This window comes from Bos indicus, chromosome 23 (assembly GCF_029378745.1).
Source record: "Bos indicus isolate NIAB-ARS_2022 breed Sahiwal x Tharparkar chromosome 23, NIAB-ARS_B.indTharparkar_mat_pri_1.0, whole genome shotgun sequence".
In the NCBI taxonomy this organism is placed as follows: Eukaryota; Metazoa; Chordata; class Mammalia; order Artiodactyla; family Bovidae; genus Bos; species Bos indicus.
In genome coordinates this window covers 29,865,777-29,880,634 of record NC_091782.1, presented here as the reverse complement: position 1 = coordinate 29,880,634, position 14,858 = coordinate 29,865,777, and the positions used below count along the sequence as shown (strand labels likewise).

The following is a 14,858-nucleotide window of genomic DNA, read 5'->3' as shown; positions in this document are numbered from 1 at the left end:
GGTGACACGGGCAAGTAAATTGCCAGAACTCAGCCAGCTCTATGTTTCAAACAGGTGTTTTATGTAAAGTATGTACTTTCAAAGTTGATTTTTAACAAATAAATCTCTTTGGAATGAGTCCTTTGGTTAGGTAAACAAAAGAAACAAGAAACCTTGTCTTTTTCCTGAGAGCTATGCCTTGGACATCTGGAGGGAGAGACTGGGCAATTTACTCCCCAGTGGTTAGGCAGGAACAAAAACAGCCGTCTACTTATGCATTTAGAGAGAGATCAAACAGTTATGGGAAACTTTGATATAAAAGACAGATCTAGATAAAGAATAAATATGTTAGAAATCATAAAATTACACTGTTAAAAATTCATCTCCCCTGTAGCTTTTTTCTCCCTTTCTCTTATCTTTTTCTTTTTCAACCTTTGCCCCCTTCCCTCCTTCCTTTTCCACTCTCACCTTTACAGTTTATCCCCCCATTTTCAAGCACACGTCACTCATCTGGGACTGGTCAAGGACCAAAGCCCAAGTCAGAGCTCACTCTTGCATTTTGCCAGCATCTGCACGGCTCTGCAGCTATTGCATCATTTCAAGAAGTCACCCTGGTCTTTTTTTTTTTGTAATTTTTTTTCTTTTTTTTTTTTCACCCTGGTCTTTGAAGAAAGTCACACTGGGTCTAGTGTGTATGTTTTCCTGGATCCTCAGTTTTTGCTCTTCTCTGGGTGGGCGGATGGGATTCGAAGGCCCGCTCCGCGGCGGGCGCTTTCCTTCCAGAGGCGACGCGAGGCGCTAGGGAATGTACTTGGATCCTAGAATTCAAGAGCGGCCCCGTGGGCTCGGGGGCTCGGAAAAGTATCTCCCTATTCAGAATCGACCCAGAGGGTGCTTGAAATAAGTCGGGTTCCGGGATCTCGCTTCGGACCTACGACTGGAAATTTCCGCGGATCCGGGCAGATCTGCGTTTTCACATCCTGCAACCTGCAGAGGTTGAGAAGTTTGAGAACCAGAAACCTAAATGCAGCTCACTCCTCCCCAACCTGCCCATAAATTCCTTCATTCTGCCCCCCCCCCTTTTTTTTAAGCCACGAACAGCGTTTCTTTCCTTTAAACCAGAGTTGAGGGGAGGGGTGATCCACTAAGGGTTCGCCGAGCTCCGCCCTGGATTCTGTAAACTCCCAACACTCGGATCGTTTTCTGTTTCCTTTCCCGACCCTGGAGTGGTACCAGAGGTTAGCGGAGAGAAAGAGGCCCGTGTGCCAGTGAGTCCAGGGGTACAAAAGGAAGAATGGAGAAAAAGTAGTTTATAGAACAAAGCAGGGGAGTCTGGAGACCGGGTGGGCGGAGGAAAAGCACTTGGTACACCGGACTAGCTGCTACCTGTGATGGGGGAGGAGGCGGTCACGGCTAAATCCAGGCGAGCACACCCGACTAGCTGCTACGTGTGATGGGGGAGGAGGCAGCCACGGCTAAATCCAGGCGAGCCCCCCAAATCTGGAGTCTTACTTCCCACGGAGAGTAGTTGCCTTTATCTCTCTTTACAATCATCCCGAAATGCTGGGAAACAAACGTAGCATGTTAACGTTAGTATGAAAAGTCTTGGGGGGAGAGGGAGAGGGTTCACCTAAGTGAACCAGTTTGCTGGAGCAGCCACACCCAGCAAGTCTTGGAAAGAAGACTGACTTGGAGGAAAGGGCTTATCTAGCTGTCAGGAGAGCTGGCTTCCATCTGCCTGTCTATACCTTCACTACTCATTTCTTTCTTTTTGGTTGCTCTGAGTCTTTGTTGCTGCACAGGGGGCTTCTCTAGTTGCCTGGAGCCTGTCTAGAGCTGGGAGGCGGGGTTCAGTAGTTGTGGTGAACCAGTGAAGTTGCTCAGTCCTGTCCAACTCTTTGGGATCTTGTGGACTGTAGCCTACCAGGCTCCTCCATCCATGGAATTTTCCAGGCAAGAATACTGTAGTGGGTTGCCATTTCCTTCTTCAGGGGATCTTCTCAGTCATGTGATCAGCGCCTCTCAGTCACGTGATCAGTGCATGATAGCCCCCTGATCAGTGCGTGCTCAGTCACGTGATCAGTGCCTGCTCATTTCGAACCCAGGACTCCTGCATTACAACAGACGCTTTACTGTCTGAGCCACCAGGGAAGCCCAGTTGCGGTACACGGGCTCAGTTGCTCCCGGGCATGTGGAATCTTCCCAGACCAAGGATGGAACCCATGTTCCCTGCATTGGGAGGCAGACTTCATCCACTCTACTACTCTGGGGGAGGTCCACTTTCACTTGTGAGCTTTAGCAGTGAAAAAGAATCTCTCTGGGTTGGGACAGGACCCAATCTCTGACCTGCTAAATAAATTATGATGGTCAAAGTAATTAACAAAAATGATGTGAAATCTAAGAAATGTTAACACTTTCTGAGGCATGACATTTGGGTCCACAGCACAAGTATTGCATAAGGATCTTAGTGGAATGGTTAGTAATGAGAGGCAGAGTACAACTTTTTAAAAGCATTTGCAGGGACACAAACATGAAATGAACACAGGTCCTGATTCCAGAGTGACTCATTGTCTAATGGGGGGGATGTATAAAATGGTCAGATGGGGTTCAAGGCAGGGCACACTTTGTTCCATCAGGGAGGTTTCAACAAGGGCTAGACCAATTATTCTAAAACTGGAATCACTGAGGGGGCTTTAAAGGATAGGAAGCCTAGGCCCAACCCAAGGGATACTAATTCAGTTGGTTTTGGCCATGGCCTAGAGATACGGACAGTAAAAACTCTCCAGGTGGTTCTATAAGCAGTCAAGTTTGAGGACCATGGTGTACATATTCCAAAGACCAAAAGATGTGCTTTGGGGATAAAGCACAGGTTTCAGTAGAAGAAGACTTTCAGGATGGCATTATTGTTATTTTTGAAATATAGTTCATATATCACTTAATTCATCCTTTTAAAGCAAACAGTTAAAGAAAGAAAAAAAAAAACATAAAAGCAAAAAAAAAAAAAAAAGCAAACGGGTAGTTTTTAGTATGACCCCAAGGTTGTGCCACCCTTACCACCATCTAATTGGGATGCTGTTTTAGGATGTGTTGTTCTGATGGGCTTGAAGGCAGAGGAGAGTAACCCATAGGAGAGTGGTATGTAACCAGAGAAATGGAAAATGATGCCACCTAGCTGGTTGTGGCAGCTTCCTCTTAAGATGGAGTAGAGACATTATGTGTTAATTCTGCAGGTGGGGCAGCTGTGGATGGCTTGGGGCATTATGGTTATAACTGGGGACACACCTCTGTTTAGGAAGCCTTTGCAGTTCTCTAGGCTGAGGTAGATGAAAGCTTGGACTAAGGTAGGTGCTGTGGGATTGAAAAGGGGTTGGAGGAGCTGACTGTGAGTCCATGAGAGGGAGGGGAAGGGGGATCAGAAGGGAGCAAGCTGGTGATGCTTAAAGAGAACTAGGAGAGGCTGGTGTGCGGAGTTTGCTTGTAGTCCTGTTGGGTTTGAGGGGAGGATGGGCCCAGAGGTGCAGACATAGTGAGGCAGCTTGAAAAGGGAATCTGGAGAGGCTGGTATTGGAGTGGATCATGGGGAGTCATCTCACTGAACCTGTGATTCTCCAGGGGCTGAACCAAGAGTCTCCTTGGGAGAATGCAGATACTTATAGGATGAGGCCACCAGAAGACACATAGCAGTCAGTCAGAGGAGGAGAAGGAGATTAGAGGGAGGGGATGTATGTATATTTATGGCTGATTCATGCTGTTGTACAGCAGAAACCAACCATTGTAAAGCAGGCGTCCTCTGATTAAAAATAAATTTTTTAAAAAATGAAAGAAGAGAGAGAGAAGGGTTTGGTCATTCATCTGGGGTAGTGACTTCTGAGAGGCAGAGTTGCTGAAATCTACACATCTGGTCTCAGTAGACTTTTTGTTTGTTTTCTCAGCTGCAGTGATTCTTCCCTGTGGCACCTAGGTTGTTCCTTGCTTGGCTGGGCTTTCTTTCCTTGCAGAGGGTGAGAACTGCTCTCTAGTAGGGCTGAATGGGCTTCTCATTTAAGGTGACTTTCCCTTGTGGAGCAGGAGTTCTAGGTCACTCTGGCTTCAGTGATTGCAGCTCAAGGGTTGAGTTGTTGCTGTGTACCGGCTTAGTTGCCCGGAGGCATGCGGGCTCTTCCCAGGCCAGGTATGGAACCCGTGTCCCCTGTTCTGGCAGGCGGATTCTTAACCACTGGACCACCGGGGAAGACCCTGGCTGGTCTCAGTAGACTTTCGCCAGTAACTCTGCTGTGCGAGGTGGAGGGAGGTGGAGGAGGGTTGGGTTGGAAGAGAAGTCGTGACTAAAGAAAGAGCCCCAAAAGGCTGGAAACGTTGCGATGTCTCTAAAGCTCACCCTCCGTCTCACTTCTCTGGCTGTTCTAGCCTTCAGGCTTATAAAATCACTGCAGATGGTGACTGCAGCCATGAAATTAAAAGACGCTTACTCCTTGGAAGGAAAGTTATGACCAACCTAGACAGCATATTAAAAAGCAGAGACATTACTTTGCCAACAAAGGTCTGTCTAGTCAAGGCTATGATTTTTCCAGTAGTCATGTGTGGATGTAAGAGTTGGACTATAAAGAAAGCTGAGCGCCGAAGAATTGATGCTTTTGAACTGTGGTGTTGGAGAAGACCCTTGAGAGTCCCTTGGACTGCAAGGAGATCCAACCAGTCCATCCTAAAGATCAGTCCTGGGTATTCATTGGAAAGACTGATGTTGAAGCTGAAACTCCAATACTTTGGCCACCTGATGTGAAGAGCTGACTCATTGGAAAAGACCCGGATGCTGGCAAAGATTGAGGACAGGAGGAGAAGGGGACGACGGGATGAGAGGGTTGGGTGGCATCACCGACTCAATGGACATGAGTTTGGATAAACTCTGGGAGTTGGTGATGGACAGGGAAGACAGGCGTGCTGCGGTTCATGGGGTCGCAAAGAGTCAGACACGACTGAGTGACTGACCTGAACAGAACTGAACTGAGGGGCGGAAACAGATCGGCTAAAGGGGGCGGGGCGGGGCCGGGGCCGGGCCCGGCGGGTGAGAGGCGGGGCCGGGCAGGCAAGGGTTAGGGCACCGGAGCGGTGAATGGATTTGCCTGCCGGACTTCACACAGCTCAGTTCTCCGCCGCGGTTCCTCGGGTCCGCCAGCTTTCCTTCGGTCCCGGAGCCCCTGGCGGGGAGACAAGATCTGGGCCATGGGGCTCTCTCGTGTATGCCTGTTTCTAGCCCACGCTGCCTTTTTTGTGCTCCTGGGTAACGCCGCCGGTGAGTGGGGTTCATTGAGGTCTCAGTCCGGACGGAGCCGGGGTGGTTTCAGGGGTTCGGGTGGTTAGTATTCGATGGGATTCGGTGAGTGTCGCGGGGATCGTCTCAACTGCGGCTGGGGTTGAGCGAATAGAGGAGTTGGGGTGGGGGTGGGAGGAAGGTGGGGGGTGGGGAGGTGTAAGGTCTAGGAGCGGCCGGGAATTTCACAAGGCGTGTGGCGACCACTGCATCCCGCGTTTCAGTCTCTTTGCTGTTCCTAGCCTCTGCTCTCCCTGCCCCACCTGCCCTCCCCGGTGTCCTCATCACATGCCTCAGCCCTCAGATTCTCCTGATTGGCAAGGCATCTTGGTCCCCACCCCGCTCCCTGCCGCTTCCCGCCCCCGCCTCTCGCCCCAACCCCACCCCCCACCCCGGCCCCGCCCCGCCCCGCCCCGTTGCTCTCTTGAATGGCGTTTCTTCCAGGTCCCAGGCTCAGGCGATCACTTCTTAGCCGTCTGTGGGGCGCCCTCTTATGCCCCTGAAAGCTGTCCTCTCCTATTCTTAGCTCTGCCGTCTCTTCTCATTTCTGGACGACGGAAACAAGGAGTCCAGGTTGGCAGCGCTCAGGGGTCCTCAGCCCCGAGAGTTAGGGCTCTTTTTCTAGTGACCAGGGCCTCTGGGAAAGGGCAAGCTCGATCCACACTCTTCCTACTGCTGTGGGCACTGTGGCGGCTTCTGAATCACTGACGGAAGTTAGGTCTGAGGGCTTTGGGACCAAAGGATTCTTCCTGCGATTTCCGTGGTCCCCCCTCCCCCACTAACGTGAACTCTACTTTTCCGCTGTGCCTGTGGTCCCACAACTGAATCTCTCCTTACCTCCTCCCTTGCTGGCCCTCGAGCCCCCTCAGGATTTGCTCTCCCCCCTCGGTGCTGCCCCCTCCCCTCCCTGCTGCCCCCTCCTCTCTACCGCTCTCTGATCTCTTCCTAGGGCGTCCCTACCCTCATTCCTTTTCCCACTACAGGTCCCTCCCCTCCACTCATGGATCTTTTCCTGCGAGGATCTAGGATCGATCACCTGCAAGGCTCCTCCCTTCCCTCAGCTTTCACTAACCTTACTTTTCTTGGGATGACTTTTACCCATGAATTTTCCCCTCCATCCTCTGCCCTATTTCATCACCAGGAGGAACTCTCCTGCCAATGATCCCTGGGCCTTGAGCACAGTGCCCAGCCCCTGGGGGAAGACCTGTCCCCCACTTGACACCCACCCTCCGCCCCCGTGCAGGCACCTGCTCTTGGCCCTCGACCAAGGGGAGCCTTTCCCCCAACAGTGCCCCTCCCCACTCCTGCATCCTAAACCTCACCCTCTGGATTCCTCCACTCCCTGGGCTACAGGTGCTGGACTCCACTTGCCCTGGTCCCTCTGCAGTTCCCCACATGGCACCTTGCCCTGCTCCCACCCTTGTCCGACTGCCTTGGGCCCTCACCAAGTTCTCATCAATCACAGGCCCCATGGTGCCCAGAATCTCCACCTCACTCTCATCCTCCCTCACCCAGGGCATCCCTCCTCTTCTGTCTTTACCTTAACCCAAGGTGGGGGGGTCACCTCTGAGCCATGCTCCCCCCTTGCCCCTCAATCCCGGGCCCTCACCACGTCTTCTCTGCAGTCTCTTCCCTTCCCCCACAGTAGGAATACTGCCCGTGGTCCACTGCCCACCTCCTTAGCCTTCATCACCCTCTCTTTGGTTCCACGACCCCAGTGGACTCTCACTATCTCAATCTTGTATCCGAAATCCTTGTTTGTGCCACTTGGTCAGCAGGCTTTTCCTACAGGGAGTCTTCTCCCAGGCCCCCACCCCCTGCTTGCTGGCTGCCTGACCCGAACCCTCTGTGGAGGTGTGACCTCACTCCCTCTAACCCCTCCCACCATGTAGGTGCTTCCCAGTGTGCACCTTGGCTTTCAGTTCTATCTTCCCTTGCCACTCCGATATTTTAATTCTCCATGACCCTTATGCTCATGGCACTGCCTCCTCTCCCAGGGGACACTGGCAGGTGCAGCCACCTCCCCACCTGGGGCCTCACCATGCCTCTTTGCACTCTGTGCCCAGACCCACTCCTTCACCTCCCCCAGGTTACTGGCCCACCTTCATCTCTCTTGGGGCCACAGCCCAGCCCCTCAGGCCCCTCTGCCTCCTACCTCACCCTCCCTGGAGCCCGCCTTGTCCATGATGAGCCTGCATAAGGGGCAGCAGCCCTCGCTCTCCATCTCACCTGGCCCCGCTCTGAGCAGGGATCCCTCTGGTCCTGGGTCTGACACTGCCCTTCCCTCCCTCTGACTCCACCTCCCCTCACCCTGCTCTTCCTGCCTCTCCCCTTGCCCTCCTGCCTGGACCCTTAGGGAGCCAGTGCCTCCCTGTCCTGGCGCTTGTCTTACACGTGTGTCCATCTCCACCCTCTCCCTCCACTCCTCGATTCCCCTCTCCCTCCTTCTCTTTCCCATTTTTCCCATATGGAAATCCTCATTCTGGTCCCTTGTACACATGCATGTTCTGCATCCTCAGCACCTGGAGCAGGTCAGGACACAGAACTTGTCTGTTAAACATCTGATGTGCACTTGTCTCCAGAAAGCAGCTTCATCTGTGGTTCCTCCTTCCCCAGGATCCCACAGTCTTTTATACAACATGACTGTGCTTTCCCGGGATGGCTTTGTGCAGTCCAGGTTTTTTGCTGAGGGATTCTTGGATCGTCAGACCTTCCTGCACTATGATCACAAAAAAGGCAGGGCAGAGCCCTGGGGACGGTGGGCTGAAAAACTGGCAGCAGAGACATGGGAGACAGAGTCCACGGACTTGAATGACAGCTGGAAGGAGCTCAGAAAACTTCTAGCAGAAATCCTGTCCCTGCAGGAGGAGAAAGAAGGTGAGAGTGCAGAGGGGCAAGAGTGCTGTGGGCCATTTTCCTGGAAGGTCTGCGACCCAGAGCATGGGCCTCTTTCCTCTGAATTTGGGGGTGGGGATGAGGAAGTGGGGTCTGTGAGTTCAGCAGCACAGGGAAGACATGGAGGGGAGCAGGGGGGAGCCCTCTATCTGCACTTTCTCACTTGGGTGTGAGGACAGAGGCCCTGGTGACCAGAGGAGTCACTGATGGGGGGTGGGGATGGGACAGGCTTACATTCCCTCCAGGAGACCGTGGGCTGTAATATCGATGAAGACAGCCACCCCCGGGGTTTCCGGCTTCTCTACTTCAATGGGGAGCTCCTCCTCTCCTGCTACCCGGAGCCCCACGGATGTACCCTGCCCCAGTCCTCGTCTAGGACCTTGGCCATGGAAATGGAGTTAAGCAAGCATTACCAGGCCCACGTGCAGGGAGAACTTTGTTGGAGACTGCGGAGCTACCTGGAATCCTGGACGGGCTTCACGGAGAGGACAGGTACTGACGCTGGGCCAGGCCCTTCCTCTACCCCTGTTCTTAAAGCCTCCCATCCCGTCTTGCCCACGGAGACCCTCCCTGTCCTCTGGGCACGTATGTGCTCTGTTGGCGTGGTGTCCTGGGGTTTCTTTCCTGTTCTGTTAAATCTACTGTAGAAAGATGGGTGGGTGGCGGGGCATGAACTGCCCCTGTGACAATCGTCCAGGGGAGCAGCGGGTCCTCTGACAGAAACTGTATGAGGGGAGGTGGGTGTCAGGCAGCAGAGGAGGGCCTTAGATGGGGGTGGGCCTCTGGCTCCCAGACTGCCTGATCCAGAAAATTCCCTCTAATCCCCAGGAGCCCACCCTTCACAGCCCCCTCCCCAGCATCAACAGTGGTCCCAAGAGAGTGAGGCCCATTCCCTTCTCTCCCCTTCCCCGCCAGAGGACTTGGGCCCCAGGGTGCAGAACTTGGAGCAGGCCTGGGGGGATGAGGGCTCAGCCAGAGGTGGACAGTGAGGAGGAGCAGCTCTGTGCGCTCCGTCTTCCTTCGAGGGAGCAGGGCTTGGCCGCGGGCCTCACTGGCTCTGTGCTTTCTCCCCACAGTGCCCCCAGCCGTGAATGTGACCCACAGCCAGGACTCAGAGGGCATGGTCCACCTCACATGCAAGGCTTTTGGCTTCTTTCCCCGCAATATCTCAGTGGTCTGGTTTCGGGATGAAGAACCCATGAGCCGGGACGCCCAGGAGTCTGGGGATGTCCTGCCTGATGGGAATGGGACCTACTACACCTGGGAGACCATAAGAATTCCCCAAGGAGAGGAGCAGCGGGTCAAGTGCATTGTGGAACACAGCGGAAATCACAGTGCACACCTCATACCCTTGGGTGAGACTGGGGTAAGCCTGGAGGAGTTGTGACCCTGGGAGGGTCAGAGGCCAGGGTCAGGGAGAGGAGAGCAGGCTGTGGCTCTGGGGTGCCCGGGTTGAATATAATAAGGTCCTTTTTCAGGAAAGACCCTGGCGCACCAGAGCTCATGGTGGATGGTGAGCATTCCTGTTGCTGTTGTTTTTATCATCGGATTTTGTGTCTATTGTTATATTAAGAAGAGGAAGACAGCATCAGCTACAGGGAGGCCAGGTGAGAAATCTGGGCAGGGGGTGCTCTGCGTGAGATTCGGCAGCAATGAAGATTTCAGCTCCCTGCTCTGTTCTCAGCTCTCTTTGTTTTCTGTCAGGCTCACCGGGGCTTGTCTGGGGAGCATGTGTTGGATTATGTGCTGGTTGGGAGGGTCTAGGTGATCCAGGAATCAGAGAGAACCTTTAGTAAAATGTCTGTACCTGGTGAGGAGGGGATAAAAACTGAAGAGGAATTCAGAGGAAAGGTGACGATCTAAGTGCCTGTCTGCATCTCTCCCCCCTGGGTTTTCAGTCATTATTAAGAATCCAAGTGAAAGAATCATAAGGCTCAAACTAGAGGTCAGTGGATGGTCAGAGCCCTGCCTGTGATGTCGCCTCGCCAGGCCCCACTTGGAGATGTCCTGCAACCTCTCAAATTCCTCCGCCATGAACTAGCTTCTGAGTTCAGTTTCTGCTGGGTCACCCCCAGCCTGCACCTTTCTCTAGTTCCCATCAAATGCCCCATGCTAGCTGGGCTCTCCTTCCCCATAATATGGAGGACTAGTAGACATCCCTTGACCATTTGAAGAGAGGAGACCAGTCAGTCCTCAGGCAACTGGGGTCACTGATTTTATCCTGTCTCCAGGTTTTTCCTATCTAGCCCCTTGGGATACTCTTTAGGGCAGGGCACTGGGTCTGTGCTCTGTGGCTTCACCCTACCCCCCTGAGTCAGTTCCCTTGCTCATGGTGGTCACTGCCTTGTAGATGTGGAGGAAGGGATGGGCTCTTTGACTACTTCCCCATAATCAAGTGGGTTGAGGGGAGAGGAAAAGAGAAGCAGAGCTTTGTGTGTGGCAAAGAGCAAAGGCAGAATGTGGAACAGTAAAAAGGTGGCAGAGACTCGGCTCCTTCTGTCGAGGCCACCTCTTCTGTGTCAGCTGCCTTGTTGGGGGCATGGTTTCTTATCCCCAAACCTAATTCCCTTATCAGTTGGCCTTCGGCCTGGGCATACAGGCGTGGTTATTTCTCACAGCAGCAGACTCTGTCTGTGTAGTACCCAGAGCAGGGACCCAGCAGATCTGTAGTTTCTCCTGTTCTTATCTGGGGAACATCAGTTCTGGTTTCTCTGGGGCAGAAATGGTTGTCTTGTATGTATTGGGGCATTTGCTGGGAAAACTGTGAAAATCATGTGCTAATTTCTCAAAATCACTTTTGAAGTTTTTAGTGTTCAATAAAATTGTTTATGATTCCAGATGGCAAATCTTAATAGGATTTCCATGCATATTGAATGAAACAGGAATTCAAATGGGGTGCTCCCGCTGGGAGGTGGAGGGTGGGATGGCAGTCCCAGGATGCAGAGGGGGCCAGGTACAGCCTCATTCTGGGGAAATTCTCAAGAACCCCAATCCACATTGAAAAGCAGATCCCCTGCAGGTAGTGAAGGTGAGTCCTGGTTGACTCCCTGGCTGAGCAGTGCAGGAGGGCCCACTCTGCCTCAGCCCAGCCCAGCACTTGGAGTGGAGCTGGGATTCCCCGGAAGGAGCAGGAAAGGCCAAGTGCAGCCTAGGGGCCTGGGCCAAGAGTGAGGGTTGGGGCGAGGCCAGGGGTGCTCCAGGGTCCGGTCAGGGGGAGAGTCCGTGGCAGTCCAGTGTTTCTAGATGGGGCTGCTGTCCCCTGGGGCTCTGGATGGGCTTTCCAGTCCAGAGCTGCTGGCTCAGGGGAGGGGGAAAGAGGGAGGGGGGCTGCAGGAGTTGAGGTGGAGCCAAGCGGTGGAGCAGGTGCTTGTGCGGGCGAGGAGGCCGAGAGCTGAGGAGAGAAAGGAACTGTGTGTGTGTCCACTCCCGGGCTAGAGGAACATGGAGCTGGGTCCTGTCTGTGAGGGAGCCTCGCGTTGCATTAGAGAATGGATCTGGGTTCAAGGCGGAAAGGCCTTGGGTTTTCACTCTGGATCTTGTCCTTGTGTCCTGCCACTTCTGTCCCTGTCGTGGAGGGTGGTGGCAGCAGGGACAGGTGATGATGTGGATGGAGTCAGGGGAGGAGTCCAGCAAGAGCTGGGAAAAAGGAGGCAAAAAAGAACAGGTGTGTCTTCCCTCAGAGGAAGGCAGAATCTGACTTTGAAGCAACTGAAGGAGAATCTCTGAGGGAATGAAAAGCATTATTCTGCAACCACTTGGTCAGTGATTTATTGGTTTTTCTTTTTCCCCAGAGCCTATTAGACTACAAGACCTGGATCAATTCCAGACGGAACCAACTGATCATAATGGCCTCACACACCCAGAATTTCAGTCCTTGTGTCACACTCCGGCTCCATCAGTTTAACAGGGGAAGCTTAGAATCTGCCGCCAGGAGGCCTGAATTCAGTTCCTAGTTCTGGTCTTAAGAGCACTTTTTCTTTTTTGTGTGTTCTGTTATTTATCTTATTATTTTTAAATTATTTTTATTTTATATTTTATTTTTAATTGGAGAATACTTGCATTATAAGGTATTGGTTTCTGCCATGCTGCTGCTGCTGCTGCTGCTGCTAAGTCGCTTCAGTCGTGTCCGACTCTGTGCGACCCCATAGACGGCAGCCTACCAGGCTCCTCTGTCCCTGGGATTCTTCAGGCAAGAACACTGGAGTGGGTTGCCATTTCCTTCTCCAATGCATGAAAGGGAAAAGTGAAAGTGAAGTCACTCAGTCGTTTCTGACTCTTAGCGACCTCATGGACTGCAGCCCACCAGGCTCCTCCGTCCACGGGATTTTCCAGGCAAGAGTACTGGAATGGGGTGCCATTGCCTTCTCAAAGTATATACGTATCTCCTCCCTCTGGAACTTCCCTCTCACCTTCCCCATCCCACCCCTCTAGGTCGCTGAGCAGCAGGTTGAGCACGTAGTCAGGTCCTGTTCCCTCCCTGCCTGGTGCACAGTAAGGTAATGGGAATAGAGAACTCATTCCATATCTGTTTATCCCAGTAGCTTTTTACACATGGTAATGTATATATTTCAGTGCTACTCTCAATTCATCCCACCTTCTCCTTCCCTCACAAGTCCATTACCCACGTCTGTGTCTCTATTCCTGTTCTGTAAATAGTTCATCAGTACCATTTTTCTAGGTTCCACATAGATGTATTTTTACATATAGATATATATATATATAGATTATACATATAGATTATTTTTTTGAAGGTAGTTGATTTACAGTATAACACATCCTTCTTGAGGTCTCCATCTCTTCATCTATGAAATGAGAAAACTATTGTTTCTTTCCAGTCGTGATTGGGATAATTAAAAGCATTAATATATTTGAGGTGGTTGCAGCTGTACCACACTAGTACTAATATTACTTTTGCTTTTTAATTATAATAGAGCACATGGACAATAAATTATTACCAATGAGCTTTTTCTGCCAGTTGCCTTATTGTGGCTTCTCTTGAGATGACTACTAGCAGATTTCTGCAAATCTAAGGTTCCCTTCACCCTTGTCACAGTAATATATGCATTACTTCATGCCTGCAACATCTGTATAATTTCATATTAAAACTGCTCTTTAAATATACACATCTGGATTTCATTTTGTTTCGCATGCTGGGAAGGGACAGTGTATAAGATTCTGGGGAAAAGGAGCGTTTTCTCTCAGCCTTGAGGAGACTCTAATAATCCCCCACCTCTCTCTCCCTCCAGATCCCATTCTGGCAGCTTCAGCATAAAGGGCTGGGGGATAATGCAGTGGGACACCTGGGGCCAGAGTTCAGTGGCTGAGCCTGGGGGGGAATCTCCCCTGAGCAGTTGTCACCCTCCTGTGATGAAGCAGAGCTGAAGGGCGATGTTGGGGGAGGGGACAGGACAGGGCTTGGGGGCTTCTGATCAGGAGGAATATGGGACCGTCTGCTTCTAGGGAGCAGTGACTGTTGGGGATGAGTGTCCTGAACTGAGACGATAAAGGAGCCCAGAACCGGGAGGCATCAACCAAGCAGCAGCATCTCCATCAGCTCAGGCTGATTTGCACAGGGCAGATGGGAGGTGAGACTTCTCCATCAGACCCTCAGTCGTTCCTGACTTCTGGTCTGGGGCACACAGGTGAGCGGTGCTCTCCTTGGTCAGGACAACCTTAGCCCCACCCAGGTAAAGCATCTGTGGCACGCGTGTTCTAAGGGGCACCTCCCACAGACCCGAGACAGATGACAGGAGCACTTTCTGCAGGAGGACCTGACTGGAAGCAAGAGGGTGGCCAAGGGTTCTCCCTAAGCAGGGCCTGTTCCCTCCCTGCCTGGTGCACACGATGCACACAGTAAGGTAATGGGAATAGAGAACTCATTCCATATCTGTTTATCTGAATGGGATGATATATTCTTTCATGGTTTTACTCAAGGTTAACATCATTCACGCAGTTTGCATGCATGTTTCAAGTGTTCTTGCATTTTAGTAAACTCTCAGGTGTCATTTATTGCACTCAGCTCTCATTAAGCATAAACTTTCATCCTCATTCATTTTCTTGTGTGATTATTTAATCAAAGGCACACTTGTCTGTAAATTAAGAAGTCAAATATCTGTGCATGATTTCTCATGATACAGACTCTTATTATAATCCTGATTCTTCTCAATTTCTGCTTTCCCATTGGTGACCACTTTGAATACTTTTTAGCTGATTCTTTCGGCTTTTATTTCCAAATCTCTAACATGATCCCTTGTTAGAACTGCTGCTTGATTTTTCTGTCACAGCCACTGTCTGCCGCATCACACAGTGGCTGATGCAATAGTTGATAGTCATTGCTTTCACTCTTCCCATTCCTTCAGTTCCCACTTTATTTATATATTGATCATACTTAATTCATTCAGCTTTTTATTTTCCCTACTACACTTGTCAAGAAAAAAGATACTCAACTTAAGATGTGAGTTAAGTTTTATTTGGGGCAAAATGAGGACTGCAACCTGGGAGACAGCACCTCAGATAGCTCTGAGAAACGGCTCCACAGAGGTACGGAGGGAAGGTCAGTATATATGATTTTGGTGAAGGGGGGAGTTCAGTGCAATCAAGTACTTGTCTTCCAAAGGTTTTCTGCTAGTCACAAGGAGCTGATTTCACTGTGAAAGGATTTAATGCTTTTCTACAT

The 14,858-nt window shown here is 51.4% G+C and overlaps 1 protein-coding gene across 4 annotated transcripts; it reads left to right on the top strand.

The window, feature by feature from the left end:
- Positions 1 to 4,692: 4,692 nt before the first annotated feature.
- Positions 4,693 to 13,303, top strand: LOC109577075 (MHC class I polypeptide-related sequence B-like). 4 transcript variants are annotated; one of them, XM_070778242.1, is made up of 6 exons: positions 4,693 to 5,269; positions 7,904 to 8,164; positions 8,411 to 8,674; positions 9,259 to 9,537; positions 9,661 to 9,789; positions 11,974 to 13,303. In XM_070778242.1, exons 1-6 carry the CDS (start codon positions 5,200 to 5,202, stop codon positions 12,084 to 12,086), a joined length of 1,116 nt encoding a protein of 371 aa, XP_070634343.1. In that variant the 5' UTR covers positions 4,693 to 5,199; the 3' UTR covers positions 12,087 to 13,303. The 4 variants fall into 4 exon arrangements, 3 of the variants coding, with proteins under 3 accessions (XP_070634343.1, XP_019841383.2, XP_070634344.1); XR_011563431.1 differs by lacking the exon at positions 4,693 to 5,269 and having other exon boundaries at positions 5,710 to 8,164; positions 9,259 to 9,548; XM_019985824.2 differs by lacking the exon at positions 4,693 to 5,269 and having other exon boundaries at positions 5,710 to 8,164.
- The last annotated feature ends 1,555 nt before the right edge of the window (positions 13,304 to 14,858 follow it).